This window comes from Pyrgilauda ruficollis, unplaced genomic scaffold (genome assembly GCF_017590135.1).
Source record: "Pyrgilauda ruficollis isolate IOZ18807 unplaced genomic scaffold, ASM1759013v1 scaffold31, whole genome shotgun sequence".
NCBI lineage: Eukaryota > Metazoa > Chordata > Aves > Passeriformes > Passeridae > Pyrgilauda > Pyrgilauda ruficollis.
The window spans coordinates 5,314,142-5,340,618 of NW_024524489.1; the positions used below are offsets into that span (position 1 = coordinate 5,314,142).

At 43.0% G+C, this 26,477-nt stretch overlaps 1 protein-coding gene across 1 annotated transcript in view; it reads right to left on the reverse strand.

Moving 5' to 3' along the window:
- Positions 1-26,477, reverse strand: part of CFAP61 (cilia and flagella associated protein 61) — a 90,626-nt gene that overhangs the window by 31,604 nt on the left and 32,545 nt on the right. Inside the window, exons 17-20 of the mRNA XM_041474028.1 lie at positions 16,043-16,170; positions 6,099-6,197; positions 2,429-2,597; positions 424-583 (exon numbers count right to left, since the gene is read on the reverse strand). Coding sequence (XP_041329962.1) covers positions 424-583; positions 2,429-2,597; positions 6,099-6,197; positions 16,043-16,170 — 556 coding nt within the window. The remainder of the gene's footprint in view (positions 1-423; positions 584-2,428; positions 2,598-6,098; positions 6,198-16,042; positions 16,171-26,477) is intronic.

Genomic DNA, 26,477 nt, shown 5'->3' on the forward strand with positions numbered 1-26,477 from the left:
TCTATGTGAAAATCTGTCACTGATGCAACTGAATACAATGCTAACAGACACTTCCTAATTTAAGCTTATTTTCTTTGTGTTATGCCACAAATCTAGATATTTTTTCTATACAGTAGAAAACCACATCCACTAATTAAATTATTATTTCACTGGTGAATTAATGACTCCAGACAGATTTGCATTTGGGACTCATTTGGTTTTCTATAATAACTGCAGATAATTAATCTATCTCAAACCTTTCTTTCCCCAGCTAAATATGCTGGGTATCAAAAATAACCAAAAATTCTAAATTAATCTGGAAAACAAAGCACAGCAGATGAAAGACTGTTAGAATTCACCAGGCACCAATTATACCAGGGAATAAAGGAAATAATAAGCCTAGGAAACATTTCTGTAAGTGCGTGTACTAACGAAGCCCCTTACCTGTGGAGGAGCTGATGAGGTTTTTCTCCAGCCAGAGTGCTGCCTCCAAGCAGTCCTGGGTGTCATTGAGAGTGAAGTGATTGGAAGGGACTTTCTCTGTGTACCTCTGTGGCCTGTGGCTCATGACTTCACTGATATCTGCTTCCATGGGAGCCAAGGCCTGAAGAAATGAGTCGGTGAGTGGATATGGCACAGCCCTTGGAGATGTCAAAACACAATGACACTCTCACTTTGGCTACCCAAGGGCTGCTGTTCTGGCATATCCCAACCCTTAGTCACACTCAGCAGCAGCAAACACACCCATGGCCACAGGGAACATGGATCCCATCAATCTGAGTGCACACGTGTGCAGGTGTTCCCTGTTTCCTGTGGGATGTGGCTGACCACTTCAAACAGTGCTGCCAGTGCAAGCGCACGTGGCAAACGCCAGGGACTGCACAGCAAACAGCAGAAATGTCCCAACACACAGCAGGGAATCTCCACAGCTCTCTGAATAACAGATCACTTTTAACAGCTCTACCTCCACCTTTTGTCAGCAAAAATCAGCCTTCTACAGTGACAGATTTGGTCCCAGAGAAAGGGATCAAAAACTGATTGATAGTTCAAATGTGAAGATTCGGTAACACGTTCACTGGGTAATGCTGCTTTACAATAACAAACTCAGTTTGAGCTGTACAAAGCAAAAAGGCAATCTTGTCTCTGACTTCCTCAGCACCACTGAGCCACGTCCTGAACCCTGTTCTCACTGCCAGCCAGAACTACTGAAATACTGCTGGGTCATATAAAACCAAGCATGACACCAAAAGATCTTACTCAACAAGTAAATCTCTAAATCATAACACATAATGTTTTACTAAGCATTAATTTGACGGCTTACCAAATAAGGAACAACTTACAAAAAGGATGGACTAGAGCTCTGTGTAATAAAACAGAAGCCACTCAATTCTTATCCTTTTGTATAGCTTGAAAGTGAGAATGAATGATAATGATGGAATTTCTCCTCAAAGGCAGACAAAGCCTGCCTTTTCCCTTGCTATCTTTAGCTTTCTCCCTCACTGCAGTTACTTGCCATAAAATATTTTGCAAGTCAGAGTTACCTCCAAACACCTTTTCCTAGGAGCATTTTTCCAGCCCACACTTCAGCTTTTGTTTCGTCCCTGCTGAGCAGTGCCCATGGGCTGCTGTTTAAGTGTGCCTCTGCTCTGAGAAGGGATCAGACCACACAGCCTGCTGCACACAGGCGGCCAGACACTGCTGTGGGACCTGGTACAGCACTGCAAAGCTGCAGACATTGCTCACATCCATCTCCTCATTTTAAAGGCAAAATGTCTTGCTCACAACTTCTACCCCAAACCACCCAGGTAAGGTAAAGCCCTGCAACAAAAAGGGCTGTACCAGGCTGCTCATTTGGTTATGGGGCCTGATGGCCTCATGGGGATACAGGAGCCAGAAGCCACCCTGCCCAGGGAGTCTGAGTAGAAGCTGTGGGGCTGGAGCTCAACTTGATTCCACATCTGACATGCAGCTAAGGATCTGCTTCAATCTCACTGGAAACTCAGCTGTGTGCTACAATACCAAACAGCACCATGGACGTGCCTAGGCATGGTCATCACGTGAGACAAGTAATTAATTTGATAAGGAATTCTCTCCATTTCCAAAACTAGGTCAAATGGTGTTAGACCAGCTGGAGTTAAGTCTCCTGTAGCTGGGACCACATGTCAGTTGAGCCTGCTCCTTAGCAGGTTTAAGGTTATGGTGGCAAAAACACAGTCAGCTTTGCCTCCTGCCCAACCCCGAGCAGTAAACTGCTGGTGGGAAACTGTCTGACCCTCCTCTCCTCCAGCTTCGGCAGCAGCACCGACACAGCCCTACAACCTGCTGCACACTACAGGGCTGCAAACTGCTGGTGCTACCCTTGCTAAGGCTGCTCTGCCTAACCTCAGGAACACCACTCACTGTAGAAAACTTGGGAATATTGTGCTGGTTCACTCTGAACACAGCTCACCTGGTAGCTCTGTCCCATGCACAGAACCAGGTAGTCGTACGGCACTTTCTTCTCCTTGGAAACAACAACGTATTTGGCACTGCGGTTTATGCCCGTCATTTTACCAACCACAACGTTAACCCAGGAACAAAGTGACATCTGTGCATAATCTTCATCATTAAAACAGTGGCTGCAAAGAAAAAATATCTGTAAGTGACATTTCGGCAGCTGACAGCAGGCACTAATTAGACATCTGGTGAGCTCAGCCCAGGCCCCCAGTGGTTCCGCCTGCTCCCTTGCTGTGAGTTTACTGCAGTCTATGGTAAAAGATTATGCATTAGGAAATACTCAGTTACAAATTGACAGCTTTCTGCTGAACCCAAACAAGGCCTTCCAGCATTGGGCCTTACAATCACGTAATTTAAGAACAAAATCAGAAATCTATGCTTTATTCTGCTTTTCCTTTGCAGGCTGATTGGAGGTAGACGCTTTTTAACTTGCAAAGAAAATAATTCAACAGTACAACTCTTTCTCCAAGACTTCTTTATTCAGCTTTTTCTCAACTTTCCTTCCTTTGCTATTCAACTTCACCAGTCATAGCTACGGTGAGACACAAATGCAGGGAACCCACCCTAGCATTTTAGCATCCGTATTCCAAAGTATTAGTCCAAAAACCTTAAAAATAAATAGAAAGCTAGGAAAATGGTTTCAGAACTAGAAGTAAAAGGCAGAGATCTCAAGTCTCCTACTGGTGACCCTTTTCCAAAAGAACTGTTTCACAATGCAAGAATGACAAATACCAAAAGCTCACTTAACTGCTCCTGAGTGGTGCGCTCCAGGATGTTCTGGGTGTGCATGGAGCACACATCACAAGCAACGTGCTCTAACAGTGTGAATTCCATACCAGTATCCTAAAAATCACATGTTGGCTTTGGCAGTCACAGACAAGGTTTGCTTTTCTCATGTTTTAGGGGTTTTACAGCCTGTTCCAAGCAAAAAAGCATCAGATATCCCTATGCATGAGAGAAGTATAAAAGATCTGGAAGCTGCTATTTAAAAAAACCAATTTTAAAGCAAAATCCAAATGGAACAAAACCTCTTTTAATGCCTCAGCAATGAAAATTACAATTATTTCCAAAGGCTCAGAATGTGCCCCCACCAAGAATGTTCAACCAAGTAAAAACCAAGGCACTTATTACTGTATTTGTACCACCCTCTCTGCTTAATAACAGCCTTCAGCAAAGACAAAGATGCCTGTAGATAAAATGCTTCCATACAGATGTGCAACAGACATATCACTATAAAATGTGAGAACATTCCCAACTAGATCCATTGTGGCTACTGAGCCTGGCAATGGCCCACCATGGAAATGCACAAGAGATTGCTGCTGGCCACTGTGCAGATCCAGCTGGACTCAACTCCATCCCTCCCCAATACTGAAAACCTGCACCAGGCAAAGCCTATTCAGATAGGTTCTTTCAGTAGAAGTGGACAAACCCATTTTCAGCTTTGTAGAGCAATAAACTCACAGGATCTAGTGAAAAAGAATGCAACGGGTTTAAAACACACACAAAAAAAGAATGGCTGGTGTCACACAGGTGTCTGGTTTGTGAGACCAGAGCAGCACTGCAAGAAGAAACACTGTGAACAAACTCTGTGAAAGAAGCTGAGTCTCACCCCTGCCAGGACCTCAGGAGGGGAATGGCCAGTACAGAGACTCTGGGTTTCACCCAGGCTGTCAGCTCAAGTCACCACAGAAAATACATAGCCATTCACGGACCCAAAAACTTTGCTTTCTATGTATACTTAGTGATGAAAAATACTCCACTTTCTCCCACAGGCCTCAAAGTGATTAAACAGAAGGGGCTGGGCCCATGCTCAAGCATTTGATGCTTTTCTGTGGCACCAGCAGCTGCAGCAGAGAGTGCAGGCAGAGACCAGCACTGACAGCTGCTGATTTGCCATTAATATCAGGACACACATCCCAGTACAGAGCTCCTGGTTCCAGGTTAATCATTGCTACCAAACTCCCAAAACTGGCATTCGGGATGCCACAGGAACAAATACAGTTGATTGCACAGCCTGGAGAATTTTAGGATTGAATTGCCAGGCTTTCTGTGATGCTCTGCATCCTCTGTACTCAGAGACACCAGAGTGAAAAAAATAAGGGAAGAAAACCACTGACAATTCTGAACTGTAGTAATGCAGAAATCTGTAAATAAAAGAGACATTAAGGACAGAGGGAAGTTTTCAAAAGCACCTCTATAATTGAGGTGCACAGTTCCAAGGAGACAGACACTCCAAAATCACAGGGATGCTTTTAGAAATCATACCCTGCAGAGTTCAATTTTCACTCTTAATCTGCTTTCAGATTTTAACAGCTAAATCTGGTGAGGTGGCTCTGAACTGCAACTTTCTGTCAGGAAGGATGCTTTGTTAGTACATCTCTTTTCTACAGTGAACTTAGGAAAGAGACTATGTGCATTTATGTGAGAATATAATTCCTTCATTTGTTAGATTTGCACCTGAACACACCCCTTTCTACAGTACAAAAAGTAACACAGGCAACTACTTTTACAAAATGTCTTGTCAGGGCAAAATTCCAAATGAGATCAGATGGTTTTAAACAGGTTCCCACTATCATTATTTTCACATCTTTGTAGAAGTTCCATTTGTAAGCAAGCAGATATGAAGCTGTTTTGTCATTTAAAGAGCCAGCCCTTCAGTGCACTGCAGCTCACAGAGGAAAAGATTTGGTAAAATACAATGTAAAGGCTCCTAAGAGTCACATGCCAAATCTAAATAACTTAGTCTAAGTTCATTCCCCAGCTATTCAGAATAACTGATCCATTTTAATTCTATGCTTCTCAATGTTCAAAACAATCATGTTCAAGTCCACAGCGATGATTTAGTCCAAAATAAACCCCAAAAATACTGTATTTAAATTATAATTATGTACTGGGAATTTTAAAGAGGTAAGATTTTATCTGATTAAATGGAAGCTATATTTACTGGCAAACAAGGAAGTCTGAAAAGTGCTTGACAGTCCCTAGACAAGGCTCTTCCACCATTTCCCTTCAGCTGTACACAGCCCTGCTCTGGGACAGTGCTGTGGCTGAGAATGGGGACAGACTGCCATGGCCCAGGGACTGGCACTCACAGCCCACGAGCAGCAGAATTCATGCAGAACAAACTGATCAACAGCAACAATTCCCCTGTACCAAGCAAAAACCCCACTATCACTGGTGGGCTCTGCATCCTACCACACACTGCCCAAAGTCAGTCCCCGTCACATTACCAATATTAATTCTTGCACATTCTTTGGTTCAGCATTATTTAGAACAAAACTCACGGAAGCTAAAAACTAATCAAGATTTAAAAAGCCATCAGACATCTTGTGTCATTTGTCTTCAGCCCGGAGATTTAAACAATCTAAAAAGCCTCAGAAAGCAGGACCCACAGTTTAGGTATAACACAGTGGATTGCTGTCCTGAAGTTACTGCTTTGGCACTACTTCCCTACTCATAATTCTATCCAGCTCCTCTTGTAGGTGAGTGCATGCTGGATAGACAGATTGGAGTATTTTGGGGCTCTCTACGGATGTATCTAAAATTTAGGACAAGTTCACAAGAATTACAGAGTGTTATGTTTTCAGCAGGAGCTATGGAAGCGTTTAGACATGAAGTCAAACCTGTTAATTAAAAATCTTCTATACTTGGAGCTCTGTGGGTCTTTTCCTGGAAGGCCATGAATGGAAATCAAGGTCAGGTTGTTGAACTTCAGACGCGGCCTGTGGAAAGAAAAACAAAACAGCTCCAGTTGGAAGAAATTTGGAGGGCACATCCAAGGGACAGTATAGCTCAGAATTCCACGTTCAGGAGGATACAGAAAGCAATTCCTTTACACAGGGTCAAAGTGTTTCACTCTGCACAGATTCAGGTGTCTCTGGATACAAAGAGAAGAACAATTTCCACCACAGTTTCAGTGATGCCGGGCGAGGAGGGGGACAAGACTGACAGTATGTTGAACTAAATGTGATCTGACATTTGAAAACAAGTAAATATGATGAGTGATTAAGCCTTCTAATCTTCAAGGCTTTCTGTAAGTTAAGGATGGACTGATGCAAATGGTACAAAGGAATCAGAATGTTTTTTATCAACCAATGTTAATTTGTTATTCATACATTTAAAAAATATATTCAAACAAAGTTAAAGGTCATACTTAAACCAAGGAATTTCAAGGTTATGGCTACCCCTCTCAAAATGCATATTAATAGTTTAATTCTGGATTATGGATTATCTGTGGTAAATCTCCATGCATACTCAGGCCAAACACAAAGTAATAAATAACCTTAATGTAACAGAGTGCATATATTTATACAGATTATGGGCCTGATTCTCATTTAAATTAAGGTCACTCTGCAAAGGTGGATGTAAATAGAATTTGCTTTTCATTTATGGCCACCTTATGCTGCCTGAGTGATACAAAATGGTCTTAATGTAAATGAGAGTGAGCCTGATCCACAAAGCTGAAGGCAGTGTTCAAGTGATGCCATCTGCACACCGGGAATGTCGCTCGTGGGGTGCGAACAACAACTACAGGAACTTCACACACAGACAGAGCTCAGCTCCTTGGCATTTATTTACAGGGGATCAATTACATAAACACACTACACATCCTCCCAACCCCACAGCAAGGAGATTTCATTTCAGTGCGGAGCTGAAATCATCTGTACATCCTGCACAGTCTCTTACCAACAGGTGCTCAAACCCAGGGGTACAGTAACATTACATTTAAATACTGTTAATATTTAGGATGGAAATCTTGTGAGCAAGCATCAGAAACATGGCATAACCAAAGTTCTAGGCACTATTTATGTGCCTCTTTTGCATGACTGCATGATGATGCACTTTATTGATCTGGTCACATACCATTTTCCTCTGCAGATGCTCCACCTCTACTGATTCCACACACAGGCATCCAGGGTTTCCCCAGTCATTTGGTATTTGTTCCCTTCTTCCCCACTGAGTGGGAGCCTTCAATCAGACCTTTCAGTCAGCACAATTTACTAACTAATGATTTACTTCTACCTCAGCGCTCCCACGGCATCCCCATATCAATTCATGTTTCCCACCCATTCATCTCATTGGCATCAAAATGTTGATTAGCATCTTCTTGGATGAAATGAGATGGAATGAGCTGTATCTTTGATTTCCCCTTTACACTGAGGAAAAGCCAGGCACAAAGCAGGGTGGCTGGCAGCTCCCCAAGGGCAGGGTGGTTCAGGGGCTGGTGCCCGTGCTGCACAGCTCACACAAACAACAGCCCCATCTCCACACACAGAAGCAAATCCCTGCTAAGTGTAAGAATTTGGTCAGTGTTTAAGCACAGGCTGGCGGTATTTGCGCAAATTATCAGAATTTTACATAAGTAACAAATGTTGTATCTTGTGTTACAAAGGCCTGGCTCCAAAAGTGTAGCTGGCACGTGTGACTCCAGGATTTAAAATACATTTACACACACACAGAGGCACTTAAGGACAAGCCTGAGCACTAGAGGGGAGCTGCAGCTCCTGCTGGCACTGGTAGAGTCACCACGGGGTGACAGGTGGGGGATTCTGTGCTTTATTATTTCTAGGCTAACAAAAGGATGGCTCATTTACTACCACTTTGGACTCCTTACCGGTGCCTAAAAGCTCTTAACTGAAGAATAACCAAGGCCCTGGCCATGGGCAGTGCTGTCAGGACAGGGACTCACTCAGATGCTGCTAATAACAATGCCCAACATGAAACAGGGCAAAGTGGAGGTTCCCATTTGATGAAAAAGTCTTCAAGTTAAGAGCCTGAACCAGTGCAACGTTAAACAAGTGCACCTGCATTTTAGAAGCAAATAATTCCAGCAGGGATTCATGTTGCTGTGGATACAGAGGGAAGAACAGCTCAAAGATACTGGTAAAGCAGAGAGGGATTAGAGTATCTAGGGAAATAAGTAAAAGGTGTTAGGTTTCAGTGCACAGATCTAGAGGACAGCTACAAAAAGACTCTGAAACACCCTTGTCCTCAAAATAAAACAGGGTTACCAATCTACTGAGCATAATCAAAAGGACACAGAAAAGTTTTAGTACAGTTTTTACATGTATATTCTGGTGTTTGTGAATTTTTTAGAGTATTCCTTGCTCATTTTGCTGGATTTTTTTGCCTGATGTCTTTCTATCTTTTTTTTTCCTTCTGTGTGTGGCATAATGATGGAGGCTTAGATGGTGGAAACTGCTTGAGCAAATAATTTAATTACTTGCTTTCATTTAACCCCTCATTATCCCAACAAGTCAAACCACTTTTGTTACAAAAAATAAAGTGCAGCAAAGCAGTCTTCATGAACCAGAGATTTTAATTTATTTGAAATCTTGCATTTTATAAGATTATTTTCCCAGTTACCAATAAAAACTAAAATAAAGAAGATAATGCTTTATCTGCCTCCTAAAGTTGGTAACTATGTGAACTGTTCTCCTGTGCACATAATCTTTTAAACAATAATATCTGAAATTATAACCTATCCAAAAGTAAAGTCCTAATGACACTGGATCCTCAGCTTCACTGCAGCAGAGCCCTTATAAAAATGACAGCTCGAAATCATTTGGAAAATGGTAAAAAAAAAAATCTGATTTCAGCTAACTAAACACTGAAAAGTAAGATGTGATCAAGTCTTGCATTAACAAAACTTTGAAATCAGAAAATTCTCTGTCCTGAAACAAAAAAGGATCACTAAATTTTTGCACGGAGGAAGGAGCCCAGAAGCAGAGATGATGATAAGAGTCCCAACAGGCCATAACCTGTGGTCAAGGCACAGGAATTTGGCATGTCCAGGTGTCACTGTCACTGTACAAGGCAGATGGAGACAGTTCTCCTTTCCCCCACAAATGTCACAATTTATCCAAAGCAGCACTTTTCTTTTAACGAAACATTTCAAGAACACAGCAGTCAGGATGTGACTTGAAGGCACTTCTCCAAAAGGAAAAAGTATTCTAACAGATCTCCCAGCTCCACACCAAACTCCAGCTGGGAGTGCCCAGCTTAACAAAGGTTGCCCATACAAATAACTAGAAAGAAGTCCCACTCACTCAAGTTGTCCCTCTAGAATAAATGTGCTACTCAGTACTACAGCCTTGCTTGCAGCCCCTCCCCAAGCAATTTGTTCCCATGCTGTCTCTCCACTGAATTCCTTTGTCAGCCCCAGTGTTTTCCTTTCCCTCTGCTGCCTCTGCCTCCCCAGACAGCCATACTTAGGTGCAGCAGCAGAAGGGTTTGTTGTTTGTATCAACACCTACCAAAAGCACCTCTCCTCAAGAACCTACTCCGAGGGCATCAATTACAGCCCCCAGAGTAGGATTCCAGATTCACTGCTGACCAACAGATGTCCATTTCCAAGATATCCCTCTTCAATTACCAGTAAACAAATATTAGCCAGTTCTCCCTTGGATTTGCCTTAGGAAAAAGTGTTAAGATGGTGAATGAATTTGCTCAACAAAAGAAGGGATGACAGCACAGTGTTCACTGGGACACCTGTCAATGCAAGGGTCAAGGAGGGGCTTTCCACACAACCTGGCCCATGACAACTCTTCCTCTCTCAGCAAAGTATTTCATTATGCCCCACTTGCTTCCTCCTGGTATTAAAACAACAGGGTCCCTTCAAAAACTTGTATTTTGATGAAGCAGTGCTTTGTTTTGTTTTTGAAACTTCCTGCCAGGTTTATTGGTAATTTTATCAAATGCTGTCATCCTAAGAAGAGCAACCTCTAAGCCCAGGTCATGAAAACCACCTCTGTCACCATTTTTGACATCTTAGCAAGAATCCATTCAAGATCTAAAGAACATTTCCTTCACCCTTTGACTAATACCTTTCAAGGATGCTTGGGAATGCTTCTCTCTTTACCACTGGTAGCTGGGTCTCTCACCAGACTTTGAACTTGATGGTTCACTACTTAGTAACAATTACATCAGCAAGTTATCACCATTATTCTCATACTCAATCCAAACACAGCTACTAGAAAGCAAATTAACTCTATCCCAGCCAAACCCAGGCAATTCTCTCTTAGAAGCTGTTCCTCTCCAGTTAAATTTGGATTCTCCTGCTAGGTCTACTCCTCTCACTCTTCCCCCTTCAAGTGATTAGCCCTAGATTTCCTTCTCTGTGGTTATTTTACTGTGGTTATATTGCTTGCCTCTTGTCCTCTGTACTGGTCCCTTTTCCTAGGCAATATAATTAAAAATACCAGGAACTCTAGACTCTCTTGCCTTCCAATTCCTTTACTAATTCCGAGGTTTTTAGGTTGCTTTACATCAGCCCTAGATTTCCTTCTCTGTGGTTATTTTACTGTGGTTATATTGCTTGTCTCTTGTCCTCTGTGCTGGTCCCTTTTCCTAGGCAATATAATAAAAATACCAGGAACTCTAGACTCCGTTGCCTTCCAATTCCTTTACTAATTCTGAGGTTTTTAGGTTGCTTTACATGAGTCTACAATCTTGATTTCTTGCTGAACATTACCAAACATGTCTTTTTCCAGTTTCTTTTGAACTCCCATCCACCTTATAGCTCATTACTCCGAAACACCTCGGCCCCCTCCTGCGGCTTCACTGTTTTTGTCCCTTCTAGTCACCTCTCACTTCCCAGAATCTAGTTTTGCTTACAAAAACTAGAGCATCCACTCAAGATCCGCGGCATTTTCACAATCTAGGTTACTAAACCAACATGGCAAAGTTCCTACAGTAGGAATTGTTCTGAAACAGGGCAGGGAAAACTAAAGAGCTCTTTTCCTTGCCCACTCAAAACACACAGCTAAATCAGAACCATCCATATCCTTCCACAGCTACAGCATTCAAAAGGGCAGTCCTGCCATCCCAAATCTGAGTTAGCTTTGAGTCTGACCTAATCAAAGCATTATCCAACCACTGCTTCAGTGCTTCCTTCGGAAAATTACAATTTCCATTCTGCAAGTGTTCCAGCATTTCATTTTCTTCAAAAATGGCAATTACTTTTCTAGATAGAAAATGAGGGATATCTGATTATGGCCTTGGTAGTTAGAGTCTCTTGCTGTTTAATCACCTTGCAGATTCCAAACTACAACTGAGAAATATCAACACCGTTTCCCACAAACAAAGGTACCATAAATTGGGCAGTAAAACTAAAGTGTGGTAGAAACTTCATCACTCTGCCCACTGCTGTGAGAGTGCTTCAGTGAGTAACACACAGTGCAGATTCCAGCCTGCTAATAGGACATTCTCAGTATTATTGGCCAATTACCTATGTTTAAAACTAAGGTGATGGGGTTTTTATGGCTGTATACTAAACTCCAATTTTCCAAACTATTGCAGAGAAGATAAGTACTCTGACTCCATGATGTAGCCTGGTGCAAATCTGGCAATGCTGCCTTCAGAGTGGGCACCCTTGAAATGTTCCCAGATGCCACCAGGCAGACAGCCCTTAAACCTGGAAGAGTTGAGGTTTAACCACATGTGCTCCTCCTGCGAGCAGAACACAAAACTCATTGAAGTTGCACATTCTGAGGCAACCCCGCAGTGCCAGGTCCTCAGGACATAAGGCTGGCAGCCCAGGAAGGACAGGGACACAGCTGGCAGAGGAGTCAGCTGGGCCACAACTCCTGATCCCAAACATCCATCTTTCAATTATTGACCTCCACACCTCAGCACCCTCACAGTACACACACACAAACAGGAATCAAATCCATGCTAATCACTACTGGGAAGGATCACAGCTTAGCCAGACAAGTCGTTTTTTTCTCCACTGCAGCAGCCTGCCCAGTCTGCTGTGCTTCCAAGCCAACCCTCTGGCAGCCTGGACACTGCTCTGGAGGGCTCAACACTGCACTCTCTCCGCAGCTTTGGGAACAAACTTCAAACCAATGAACAGAAGAGAAAGTGGTGACATCTCCTCCATAGCTTTAGCAGAGAGCTGGAGAACCTTGGCGCAGTGTTTGCACTTGGAATGCTGCTGTATTTGCTCTGAACTGCATCAATCGGAGGTACCAGGTTACCAGGCTCAGAGCTGCTGATGTCCTGCTGAGCCACCAGGAGGATATGACAGATGCAGCCCAGCATTCTATAAAAACCCTTGTGACTCATTCCAATTTTGAGCAGGCTTTTTATAAGAAAACTGCTATTTCCAAGATCAGCTTTAATACTCACCAAGAAGTTAGGAGTATTCAAATATAAATAGTAACAAGAAAAAAAAAATCTACAAATACTTACAAATTTCAAGTGTGAAGGAACAGTTTGGGCTCAGAGACATGTTTGCATATGTTCAAAAGGCAAGTATTTCAAGTTGAAATAATCTTATTTAAAACTGCAGACAGTCTCAAAAGCAAGATTGCAACTATAAAATAAGCCCATATTGATGCTAATTGAGTCTCATTTTCTGGCAGAGGCTGTTAGGAAGGCTGATCCTGACCCACATCCTCTCCCTGTTTATGTCCTGTATCAGTCACTGCCAGCGTTCATTGTGATGCTGACTGTGTGACAAGGCCAGCTCTGACCCATCTGATTTATCTCTGTCACAACTTGAGCTCTGCTCACCAGAAGTGATGGAAGGCAACAATGACTGAGGGACGCAGCCCAGGGACACTGAGCACATGGCCTGGGCTCGCCTTGCTCTGAAGGGAAGGCAGAGGGAAGCACATGTGTGTCAGCTCATGTGGCAAAGACAGATAGGACAAAACAGTGGGCATCACTAACACATTCATTGCATGCTAGCTCTGTGATCAGCAAGTAAGCACTAACTATTTAATTAGTCAACTAATTAGTGACAGGCAACATGGAAGGCTTCAGATGTTCCCAGACAAATGCAAAGATAAAAAGCCTAATTAACGATCAAGCATTATGCTAACTACAGCCAAACAGGCCAGATGTGTGGGATATTGTGTGCCCCAGTGCTGCCAGATAACCCTGTTCAAACCCTGCCACCTCGGAGCTGATCCTGGGTACCCTGAGCTCCCAGCAGGAGACACTGTCCTGCAGTGAAAAACTCAGGCTTATTGTGATGGATTCCAATTCTACTTTGAGAAAAAAATTCAGGCCTTTGATAAAAATGTACTTAATTCCATCTGATTCTTGAATGCAATAATTATTTTCATGCGCCCATAGGAAGAAGGAAATCAATTTCATAACAATTTCACATTAAATATTGTGATATTAGGCACCACATTCATTTCTAGCCATCTGATGTAGCATGTTACGTACATTCCAATGTCCTCAGAGAAGAAGTCATTGTTTACATCAGGATTTGGATTAAGGAGGTTTTCAAGACCATGGATTAAAAACGGTTTTCCCTATAATTGAAGACAATAATAATTTCAACAGCAATATGCAAAGAGGTGGATAAAAGCCAATGGGTTCCCTGCACTGGAACCAGTGACAAGACACTGCTGCAAGCAAGCTCCATGATCCTTAAGCCAAACTTCCCTGCTGCCTGGGTTTGCATTCTGCTCCAGGAAACAGACATTGGGACTAAGTGGAAACACTGGGATTTGTAACCATATGTCCTTCTGGTCTAACCCTGCTGCCCTGCCCGTCCCTTTGAAACTAGCAAAGGAATGAACTAAAAAACAAAACCAGCCAACCAAACAAGCACCCACCCACTGTGACACCTGCACCCCCAGAGCTGCTGTCTCACCAGCAGCTGGCCAGGCAATGGGTCTGCCCCTGCTACTGCCGCACTGCTGCATGCACCGGTCACACGGCCCTCTGGTAAAAAACAAAAAAATCCCTGCGCATCCTCAAGAAAAGCAGCTCTACAGCTGAAAACATATACCTGCACATGCTGCCCGAGCAGCATGGAAAAGTCTGAAGCTCCTTTGGAGTTCGGCTGGGTGAGCAGTGGTGCCATGGCTGCTCCGTGGCACTGCACCCCGGGATGTGCTGCCAATGGGAGTGGGAGGTGTCCTGCCACGGGGCAGCAGAGCTCATTCCCAGGGTCATTTCTCTGCTTAATGAAAAATGGATCTCTTCAGTCTCAAAGAAGTTGAAAACACTTGCAAGATCGAGTTCCAATAATTGCCACATCAGTAATTACATTTATGTGTTTCCATGGTGACTGGTAATGTAAAATAATTAAGTATGAAGAATAATGATGAGAAAACGACTTCCTCTTTTTAAGGATTAGGACTCACAAATTGATTCAGTCCAGCTATTTTTAGTGCATGTAACCTTTGCAGGGAATATTAGAAAATTATGAGTAAATTAAACTAAATTGTTTTAAAAGGCCTTCACACTGATCAGGAGGCTATTTGCTGCTGATGTGAAAATTAAAACCTAATCTTTCGCAAATTTATCCCTCTATTAATATAAATTTTGTGACACTGCACTAAGTGCTGGCTCTGTGGTTCTCCGAGCAGCACCCCATGTCTGAGGCTGGGTGCCAAGACAAGCTCAAGGAGGATGTGTCCTGCAGCAGCTCTGCCAGAGTTTGGTTCAAATTCAAGCCCTGGCTGCAAAGGCTTGGAGGGAGCTCCAGGGGCAACACCTGCAAAGGCCTGTTCACTGTGGACAGACTCAGCTGCCACACCTGGAGCACAAACACGCTTTGGCTCCCCCACAGTGCTTTATAATGAAATGACAGCAACAAACAGCACAGGGTGAGCAACAAGAAATGGGTTAGAAGCTCTAAAGGACAGGTTTAACTGAATTTGGGGTGGAACTGAAAGTCTAAAAGGTGCTGAGAGCAAGAGGATGAGGGGAAACTATTTACCTTCAGATGGGATGCTTTACAGAAATCAAGAACTATGAGAAGGGCAAGAAGCAGAAATTTTCCTCTACACTGCTCCAGCAATACAACATCTATAAAGCACTTAAACTTATTCCTCTCTTGATGTATTGAAAATATAATTTGTGATGTTATCAATGGTTGTTGTAGAAATACAAACTCCTAGCTTAACTGAAAAAAGAAAAAAAGGCAGAATTTTCCATTCTCCACCCCCCATAAAAGCACCAGACAATTCTCTCAGTTCTTGAGGAATCATGTTCAGATTTTGAATTTTATATTAATTTCTACAACTCTTTCTAGTATGTGTGATTAAACTCTGCATCAAAGGAACTGCATTGTCACAGCCTGACTGCCCAGTAAGCCCCTGGAGAGTACACCAGTGAGACATCACAGAGAGCACCCTGTCCTCATGTTGGGAAACATGTTAAACAGCAGAACTCATCCACAGGTTTCCCTGCCTTAGACTTAGGGAAAGGGGGATCAGACAGGTTTGGGATCCCACCAGGAACAACTGGCTTTAAAGGCCAGTACTGCTTGGGAGCACACGCCAGGGGCCATTGACTCCACCTCCCCTCACAAGACTGAGGTTTAAGAAAATAGCCAAAGCAGCTTTAGGTCTTTTCAACACACATTTTCAGCATGCCTTCCCCTTAAGGGTCCACGTGCAACTGGGAGTTGCTTGGAATCCTGTGAGTCCCAAGGCATCCAGGATGCCAGCACCCATCTCCCCATCCACACGTGCTCAGACATTTAACACCCAGTATATTAAGACAGACTCAGAATGCTTTAAATGCAAGAAACAACCCCCTTCATACAAAAGGGAACACATCCTTTTCAGCAGGGGAAATAAAATTTAAAACTTACCAAAAAACCAGCGTTTCCAGAAAAGAGATTCCAACATCAGATGCACCAACCACCACAATTCTAGTGTTGATATACACTTTTGATTCCAGCACCAGCTTTCGATTTGTGTGGTTCAAAGAATATTTCAGCTGTTAAAAAATATGTAAAACATAGAAATGCATTAAAAAAATAGTCAAAGCCTGCTAGGAATCATTAAACTCTCAGTGATGCATTACCTTGCATTCACACTAAACTTCTTATGGCTCACTGACATGACTAATACCATTTTCCTGTGCATGGCACCAGATAAGTGGTACTAAAATATGAGGAATATGTGAATGTTTAATAGGTCACAGAAAATTACAAGAGCTGAATGGTCTGGCTTCTCCTGAGCACGATGCTCTGTAATCCTTGCAGGAGAGGACAAAATACTGCCTCTGCTCACTGCCATTTATCAAACACCTCAAGAACTTGTATTTACCTACTGCTAAGGTCATGTTTATACCTCCTAGAGCACTTTTTACTCTTGCTGGTTTATTTATGGGAATGGTTTTACTTGTAAATTAACTAGGAACTTATGTTTTGAGTGGTTGTGTGCTTAATTGAAAACTCCCCTTCCAAAATTATCCCTCTCTTAAGTAAAAAGCAGCTACCTGGAAAGCCAGGTCGCCACACATGTAAAAGAGTAGCTCAATGCCACTGGGACCAGTACTCCAGTACTCCAGTCACAAATCTTACTGCCACGTTGGTAGTTACTAATTTTAGCTTCCACACCACTTCATGCACATTCTGGCTAGGGGAATAAACTCCATGTGGGTTTTTTCTATGTGTCTCTAGGTCTCGCTACCTAACAGAGATTCTCAAAACAATTACACAGCTAAGAGACAAGATATATTATTGCATTTGATGGGTTGGTTTTTTTTTTTTTTTCACCTTGACTACATTTAGCTTTCAAATTTCTGATGAAAGACAAGGAAATACTTTCCATCTCACAGTACAACACACTTTGCATTTTTCCTACTGCTCTGGATTGCCTATATTCCCATTTCACAGAATGGGTAACTGCAGGTTCATAAATGCACTGGGAAGACCAATACAAAATGGAGCCACTTTTGTTATTTGCCAGACACTTCTGATAAATTCCTGCTGTGGCACTTAGGAAGGAAGCAATCTAAGGCTTCTAACAGGTCTTCCTCTATGACAAATAGGAGACAGCACCAGTAAAATTTAAGGCCTCTAAATTCCTCCTATGGAAGTACAGTAGAAATATATTCTCTATATAATCAGCTGACAGAGTAACTCACTAGATGAAGAGTACTTTCTTTAAAAGCTGTGGTAATTATATGGGCCTTCTCAATAAGTACATAGCACACTGAGATCCCCAAGAGATCTTTAATGCCATGTCTTTGCACTGGTGGGGCTCCACAGCTGAGGTTTCAGCACAGCCCCACTACACTGTGTAAATCACTAGAGCACTGTCCTGCTCCCTTTAAGGAAACATTATGGATCAATTCCCTGCCCTATGGCATGACTGCACAGCAAGTCATTCAGAATGTGGCAAAATTAAATGTCACCTTTGGTCAGGCAACATTATTTTTTACTGCCAGATAAATGTTCTTTGAGCTGCAGTTCACCACAGTGCAACGATGACATCCAGTGGTGAGCCAGATTCATCTCAGGGACTGGACTGCCCTGGGAAAATTCCAGAAGATATCTTAAAAAGTATGCCAGCCCAGGGTGGCTGCTTAGCACAGGCCCACAGTGAAGAATGCCTGGGCAAGGGACAGAACCACCCTGCTACTTCAAACCAGGTTTACACAGGACACAAGCAAGTCCCTACAGAGAACCTCCATCATCCCATTTAAAGCCAGTGCTCTTGAAATGCTCGAACACTCCTCACACAAGGATCTGCCAGCAAAAAGGGGTTTAGTCATAAATTAAATAATAATACAGACTACATCTGTAACATTTCCACGTTTCAGAAGCTGAGAAAGCCCTTTGTATTTCCCTGGAAGTGTACATCTTTAGGAGAGATTTTAGGAAACGAGAAGAACCAGTGCCAAGTATTACAGACATCCCCCACTACTTAAAATCAAACTCAGACTGCGTTTCTTATAACACACTAAATGGTTATGCCCCAGCTACAGGAATTGCTGCTCTGCCAATGCTGACACGTGTGGAGCTCTCCCAGTCCCACAATCAGCCATGGAGGACTCTGTGCCCTCACCTCAGTATTCACATTCCTGGCATTGGCAGACAGCAATTCTGACAGGCTGGATTTTGCTGCACACACAGACTTGCAACTTTCTAGAAAAGCAAGAGTTTTCCTCCTTCTGGAAGAAAAATGATTAAGTGATATTTGTGTTGAAATGCAGCTCTTAATAAATTAATAAAATGGTAAAAACCATGAAAAGAAACTACTTGTAATGTACCTCATCAATGAAAATAGGCAGGAATGCCAGCAGCAAACAGCACAAACCCAACAAGTCTCAAGGCAATGCCAAGCTCAAACATCTCCTCCTACTGCTGTGCTGGTGGTTTATTTTAATGCACTGCAGCAATGAAAGCAGGAATACAATTTCCCTGGGAAGATCTGTCTAATTTATGAAACAGCTCCTGTATCAGTGACACAAAGGCAGCCTACAAGCAGAATATAACCTGTTTTGTTCCCCACACAACGGCCCCAGCACCAACAGCTGTCATGCTCCAGAAATCACCTTTCTACAGCTAAGTACACTGAAAGGCCCCAGGGAGTGAGGAATTAGGTGGACTGGTTCTATAATACCACCTATTTTAACAAAATGTCAGGACAAATGGCTACCTGTGCTCCCCAGAGGGGTAATCAGACATCATAATTGACAGGTCAATAGCAAACTAACATGTTTGTTTTGTATCCAATCTATTAAATAAACCAGCAATCATTAACTAATGCAAGGTAAAAGCATTAATTGCCATTGGTAGAAAAGGCATATGTAGAAAGGAGGATTTTCCTTGGTTATCAGATGATTATTTGGGGTACTGGCACCCCTAGCCCCCCATGCTGTTCCCATCTGGGCACAGAGGGACAGAGGAGCTGGCAGGCGTGGCCACAGGCAGTGGTGGCCCTTTGGCCCATGGGGCTATTCCTGCACACAGACAGGCAGTGCCATCACTCCAAGCCTTTGAACTGGACCTTGTTAAAACGCTGATGCAGCCCCCAGACACTGACAACACACCCTGCACGGAACCATGGCTTTCACTTACAATTTCGCAACACAACATGGGCCAGAGCAGGATTAATCTACGGCATCCAGAATTCACACATCCTTCTACCCCAAGAAACCAATGGAAAAAGAGTCATGAAATATTGATTAGGTTTCAGCAAACACATTATTTCCTTTGCACTTTCCAACCACATACAGCTTCATGTCCAACTTTTCTGTTTGCTTTTAACATGCCTTGGGAATGGATTCATGGTACATTTACCATGACTTTACATTAGATGTTGATGGCACAAACTCACATCCAGAATATTTTGAGGTTCCTTTTAGTTCTGTTTTTAAACATTGGACCCTGGGATAGCTGTAGGTTTTCTACATACATATATAATAATTGTTCTACAATAAGTCAGGATTTACATTAGCTTCATTCTAACAAGCAAAACCATGGAAATTGAACACCCAAAAATCTAAAACCAAAAATTTGGACAAAGTATTTCAGCCCTGACAGGAAGAAAACAGCACTGTGTTCTGAACTGGGCACTGGAAAGTCTATCCCAGTAACACTCAGTGGTGTGTCAGAGCCGCTGCAGTCCTCTCTGGGACTCCTCATGCAAAGGCTCCATAACGCTGCAGAATTTGCATCATCACAGAATCCTTTTGTTTGGAAAAGACCTTTAAGGCTATCAACTCTGACCACTGAACTTAGACTTGACTTTATTAAACCCTGAGGACTTGGGCTTTGCCCAGCTGAATGCACTGAAGTGTTGGCTGCAGTTCACGTACCTAGCAGCAGTCCGCATTCAGAAGGGCTGCTCGGGGCACTGCACGGCAAACACGGGGCAGCCTCGTTTGCTACGTTCTTGGCATCTTCACTGATCCCTCACTCCTCCTTGGAGGGGCCCTCCCAGCCCTGGCTTGTGGGATTCTACATCTGCCTGCAATGCTTTTGTTTTACTTCAACATTTGTTACTGAGAAATCCCAGCGATAGGATAGTTACTGCTCTAGAAGATCCACATGATCTGAACTGTTACTGCAAAAACCATCAGAAGCAGTGAAAGCAATTAACAAACCTGTTAGCAGAGTAGTGCTGAGCTCAGCGACAGTGACAGGCAAACAAGAAGGTGAGCAAACAGAGCTATTTTAATTTCAAGCTCCATTTGAACCACAAGTTAAAAAAAGAAACATCAATGTTTACCAAGGCGATATGAACAAAACTGATTGGAAAATGCGTGCTTTTCCAGCCTGCATTAGGAATTGTTTTCTAAATACTAGCTACATTCCAAAAAGCCTCATTAGAAATCTCTGCAAACATGTTTTCAAAAACTGTTTCCAAGCATTCACAGATTTATACGAACACCAGAAACAGAAGTAAAAGAAAACAGAAAAAGAAACAGTGATGAAGAGTGCAGCCTTAATTGTTTTGTCTTTGTCAAAGAACCCTTTTTAAGAACTGTGGCTCAGACAGATAACAGTTCACCTTTATAGAATATTTTCATCCACAGATCCCCAAAGCCTTTATGAATGAAGTCAGTATTATTACACCATTATTATGCCTATGTGGGTAAATGCTGATCTTCAGCTTCTGGAAAAATCCACCTCTATGTTCATAACCAATTGTATGCCAGTCCCTATGGCTCCATAGGAAACCAGGGATTGCCTGCTTGACTCCAACCAGCGGCAGAAGAGAGCAGAGCACGGACACATCTATTTAATTTCCTCACAGAACCACTGTTACCATGGTAAAAAGATGCTCTTTTTCACTTTGAGCACTGACATTTGGATCCCCAGCCTAGAGAGGGCTGGGCAGTTCACACTCTTTTTAAGAGCTGACCACTGCTTGCTGCTCTGCTTCAAAGGCCGAAGAAATGAACTCAGAATGGTGCCACTTCCAGAGAGCTCAGCTCTCCCCCATTTTTCTGGGAAGAAGAGGAAGGCACAGGAATTCAATCAAAGCATTCAAGCTGGCAAGGGGGTAAAGCACATGGCTGGCTCTAGTCCTCTGACAGCAGTCATTGCTTCCCAGGTCATCTGTCTATGGCTTATTCTTCAAGGCAGAAGGAAAGAGAGCGGCAAATTCAAACCTGGGCTTTGGCCAAGGACTGACCCCATTAGCTCCACATCCCTCTGAGAGAGAAGCAAGCCTGGCAGTCCCTGGGGAAAGGAGCCCTATGGGGTCCCTGGCCTGAGCACAGGAGCAGCAGACAAGGGGCAGCTTGCACTGGTCTCTGGGCACACTGAGCCATCCCGCAGAGGCAGCTGCCCACACACACACACACACCAGGGACAGAGCAGAGCCAGAGCAAGAGAAGGCACAGGCACCTCACGTACAGACTCAGGGCAACAGAGGCAGCAGTTCAAATATACTGAACTCATTGAAAAACATAAGAGGTATAAAGTTAAAAGCTTGAAAAAAACCAGAATAAAAATCATAACATTTCATACTGAAAATAATGAACACGAGGTAACAAATAATGGTCCAGGATATGAGAGGAGATTGATTTGTAGGGTCAGCAAATCATGTTTTAGTGAAAGCAGAGACACTTCTCCACTTTTTAATGGCAAACATTACCTTTCTGTGGCAAAAATAGCTGTTTCCTCCTTATAAGCTGGAATTATCAATCTAACAAATGGCTTTGAAAAAGCTTTAAGCCAAGTCTGACCTGTTTGTAAGCAGAAGTGCCTATTTTAGTTTACTGCAAATGTCATTAACACCTGTACAGCACTGACACCACTCTTTCAAAACAAAGATAGGTCATCTTACTTTTAATTTCACACATGCACATAAGTGGTAAACATTCCTGTTAATGATGCCATCTGGTGCCTCCCACAACGGTGTGACACTCAGCCTTCCAAACAAAATGTAATGGCAGCATCGCACAAACCCCACTGACATTTGCAGTGAGGAAATTTGTTATCAGCATCACTTCAGAACGCCTGTTTGTGTGCCTACTGGTGCCATAAAACCATCACCTTCACCAGCCAAGGGGAACAACAATAAATAATGGATTTTCATCCATGCACATACTACAAAAGCATTAAAAATTCATTACTCAAGCACATGAACATCTTAAGCAACAGTTACTGCTTTAAAAATTAATACTACTCCCCTGGTTAAGTGAAAATTATCCACACCAAGCCTTTGTTTGTAATCCCAGTGTCCTCACACAAATTGTAACATGAAGGAACTCCGCTGTTTTAACTTTGATAGATGAACCTTGATATTTAAAATTCAGGGAATTCTCTTGCCCATCCTCCTCCCTAAGCTCTCTGCTATATTTGCTCTTTATCTTAGTAGAGACCTAATGATGACAATAAACCCCAAACCCTGAAAAACCTTCCATATTTTAGCCATATTCAGTACATTCCAGTGCTTCAACTGCACATAAACAGAACTGAAACTGCCAGAATAAACCTTTATTTGGTACAGGTATTCTACCAAGCCAGCACAGACTTAGCTCCAAGGCAGACAGAGGGTAAAACAGCAGTGGCTGCTTCCCCTGAGTTACTCCAGGCACTGCTGTTCCAGGAGCACCTCCAGAAGCAGAGCTGGCTGTTCCTGTGGTCATGCCTGCAGACCAAAACAGGGAATGGCCAGTACCCAGGATGGGCATACACTTCAAAGCAGAGGCTCTGCTGCTTCACAGAACTTGTGCCTCTCCCTCTCCACCTTCTTGACATTTTTCTGTGGACACACAAGGTGACAAACCATGCAGTTTGCACTCTCAGCTGCAGTTGGAAGCAAAGAGCTTTGCTTGCTCAGAACAGATTGTTCTGTGGCAGCCTCTGTCAACAGCCTCTCCCCCATGTTTCAAAATTTTATTTTAAGTCCTTGTTTTTATTACCTTTGAATTGCAACTGAGCTAAAATTTTCAGGCTGTACACTGTGGACTGGCTGGGACTGGACAGCAAGGTGTTGTTAACAGTCAAACTATCAGTTCTGAGTCCTTTCTGTTCCTCTGCCTGCACAGATCAAGGTAAAGCCCTGTGCTCAGTCTGGGCACTAATGAAAGGTTCAGACAGCTGGTAATGAACAGGTCTAAACATCAGAAAGCAGAAGCCACAGAATGTGAGTAAAGAAAGCAGAGCCCCAGGAGTCTGTTGGAGGGGACAGCATCTAGGGATGAGTTTTCTATAGAAACACTCCTATAAATCAGTTTCATTTTTGTTTTTTAAACAAGCTTCCCCACAAGATAAAGTTTGTCAAGTTCAAAAATGTTTCAGATTTTTTTTCTGGTTTTACCTGATAGCTATTTTCTCCTTTTCTTTTTACAAAACACAGTCAATATATACTATTTTAAAAAGTCCTGGAATTTTATAATGGACATAAAAAGCTCAGAGAATAGAGAATCATCCAGGATGGCTCCTACATTCACAAGTCATTTGAACATGTAGTTGTGAACATATATGAAATGGAACTAGGCAAAGGATGAATCTAAAAGTAAGCATGTCCTTTCCTCTCATTTCTTGTTCTTGTTTTAATTATTATTTTAAACTGCTCTCAGGCCATTTACTCATAGCCTTTACCATAACCATCATCATGGAACCAGACAAACACACAAAAATACCACCACACACCTGCACTGGAAACTGTTGACTTTGCAGTGCCTTGGCCTCCATTTTCTATTTGAACCTCACACTGAGCTAACTGAATTTATACAACACTTCATGGGCTTCAGCAACTGTTCTGTCTTTTTATGAGCTGGAGCAGAAAAAACAATTCTAAACTGTGCAATAGAGCCTGACAGCTTGAATGCAGCCACGAAATAAAAACATAATAAACCCAATAGCATGAAAAATAATAAAAGGGCAAAAACAAGGAAATAATTCAACAGATGTGTGCCATTTTTGTTCTTCATTGTGGATCAGTTATTCTTGTTAATTATATCACCTATTCTTCCCTTACATTGATAATTACATGAAGCAGATGGAGAACAGAATGCTCCCAGATGGTGAGAAAGCAAACAAGTTTATAAATTGTTTATTTATGAAGAAATAATTAAGAATTATTTCATTACCTATAGCTTTCTATTCCACCAATAATGACATGCTTCGTGAAGGCCAGGAGCACTTTTTAAGATATTCAGGATTCTGTTGTAACTGACTGTTTTTCATGTAACATGACTGCAGTGACTGACAGATGTGCAAACCAGAATAATAATCTAATCTGTTTTAACACTGAGGGAATTAAGAGTTTGGATCTTTGGATCTCCTGCCAGTTGGCACTCCAGCACTGGTTGCTGATCCAGAATACAAAAATTAGAGAATTCCTTTTGCTTTGGCACAGCTGTACAAAGTGTTTGATCTAATGAGTAGGCAGGAGCTCTGTCAGGTCTGTGTCCTGAACCCCAGCACAGCAGATGTGTGGCCGATGCCATTCTGAGCCAAGATGTGGCACCTCTGCCACACTTGCTCCTCAACAGGTATCCTCAAGTCTGGACACCTCAGGACCAGATGCAAATCAGCAACTGTGTCATTCTAAAGGGCTGCAGTGGGAGATTTAATGGGAGGCAAGCTTAACATCTCCTGCTTTGTGGCTTCCCAGACTAGTCTTACCCAATTTATCCAAATCTCTTCAGCAGAGCAATGGGAGACAGTTTGGTAGGAGCAGACACACAAAATCAGCAGCAAAATATATTTCCAATCTCAAAGCATAAGAAGAAGTAAGGAAGAATTTACAGCCCTTCAGGAAATGGAGCCACTGCTTGGGGAGTGACAGGGTTTCTGAGGCAAAGATGAAGCAGCACAGAGCTGTGGTTTAAGAGAATAAGTTAAAAGATGTGTGATGGTCTTAAAACTTATGGCAAAGCATTCATGAAAAGGATGGCAGACGGGAGGAGCAGGGAGAGCTCCTAAGCTCTAGATTTCTCTGGAGTTCAGAGCCATTTTAGCAATAAGCCAAAATAACACACACCAAAAGCCTGCCTCAAATCAGAAACCAGACTGAACCAGGGGAAATGCCAGAAAGGCCTGGAGAGAACAAGGAGAGTGTAGAACTGCAGTTAAATGGACACACAGGTAACAGTTGGCTGTGGAGTTATAGGGCAAGTTCCTGGAATTTAGGAGCACCTTTCTCCAGCTGACATCTAGCTCTGACAGAGAGCCCATTGGAGGAAGGATCTATGCTTCCTTGAAAACCACAAGACACAGCTCGCTCATGCACCCTGCATGAGACAGGAGGGAGCAGGCCAGGAATCCATAGGAGAGCAACACATGGCACTTCCCCTTTGGTGGTTTTTCCAGACATCACAGAAGAATAGAGAGAGTTGACAGAGGGACAACAAGAACAAGTTGCCACAGATTGTGCTCATCTGTCCATAACAACTGATCCAGAGCTGCAGAAAAAGCACCTCTCCAGCACAGATAAGATCCATGTGGACTGGCAGTGCTCTGGAATTAGCTGAGAGCAGAGCTTCTGTGGTTTAGATTGATGGTTTCTCTTCTGGCTTTCGAAGAAGGAAGCAGGAAAGTGCCCATGCAGGCCCAGGATCTGTATCTATGAGTGAATTCCCTTCGTGCCCTAAGCAGGCTAGAAGGTCCTGGGGAGACAGCGACTGACAGAGCCCCAGAGCTCCCGCTCTCACTCACTGAGATACAGAGCTGCTGACAGCCCCCAGACATCCACACACACATCTGGAGCTGTGCCTCCACACAGAACAGCTGAGCTGCTCAGCCCCAAGCTCTTACTGGGGAAAAAGACACTCTGCAGCTAGAGAAGGGGAGCAAGAGCTTGAAAAGGGCTGGAACAAGAGGAAGGCAGCTGAAAAAGCAACAGATGAGAGGCAGATGTTGATTTGTTGATTACTAGATATCAAGGGGCATCTTGTGGGTATCAAAGCAAGAATATCACCACAATTATCCCCATTACCAGCAACAGATACTCAAGCAACCAATTAGGGCAGGCAATCAATGAAAATTTTTCCTTTCTGAAATCAGCTTGCATTTACAATCCTCATCCTGTAGTTCATGTGACAAATCCTGCCACTACTGCAGATCACTCTAAAGCAGCAATTACATTGATAACCTGCCCTCCAGCTCACAGGAACAAAGTGGGCATAGATTCACCTCTAGAGGAGCTGCTTTCACATAGGAGAGGGCAAAGCCCACTCGCTTTAAACCAGCTTGGTGAGCTGGGATAGAGACGTGGGATAAAGAAATGAGGAGTGGTCTCAAATGCTTGGAATCCCTGCTTGCCCAATCTAAACATCTTTCAAGATCCTGCCCTGATCTCATTTGAAACCACCAAAACAAAGATGAT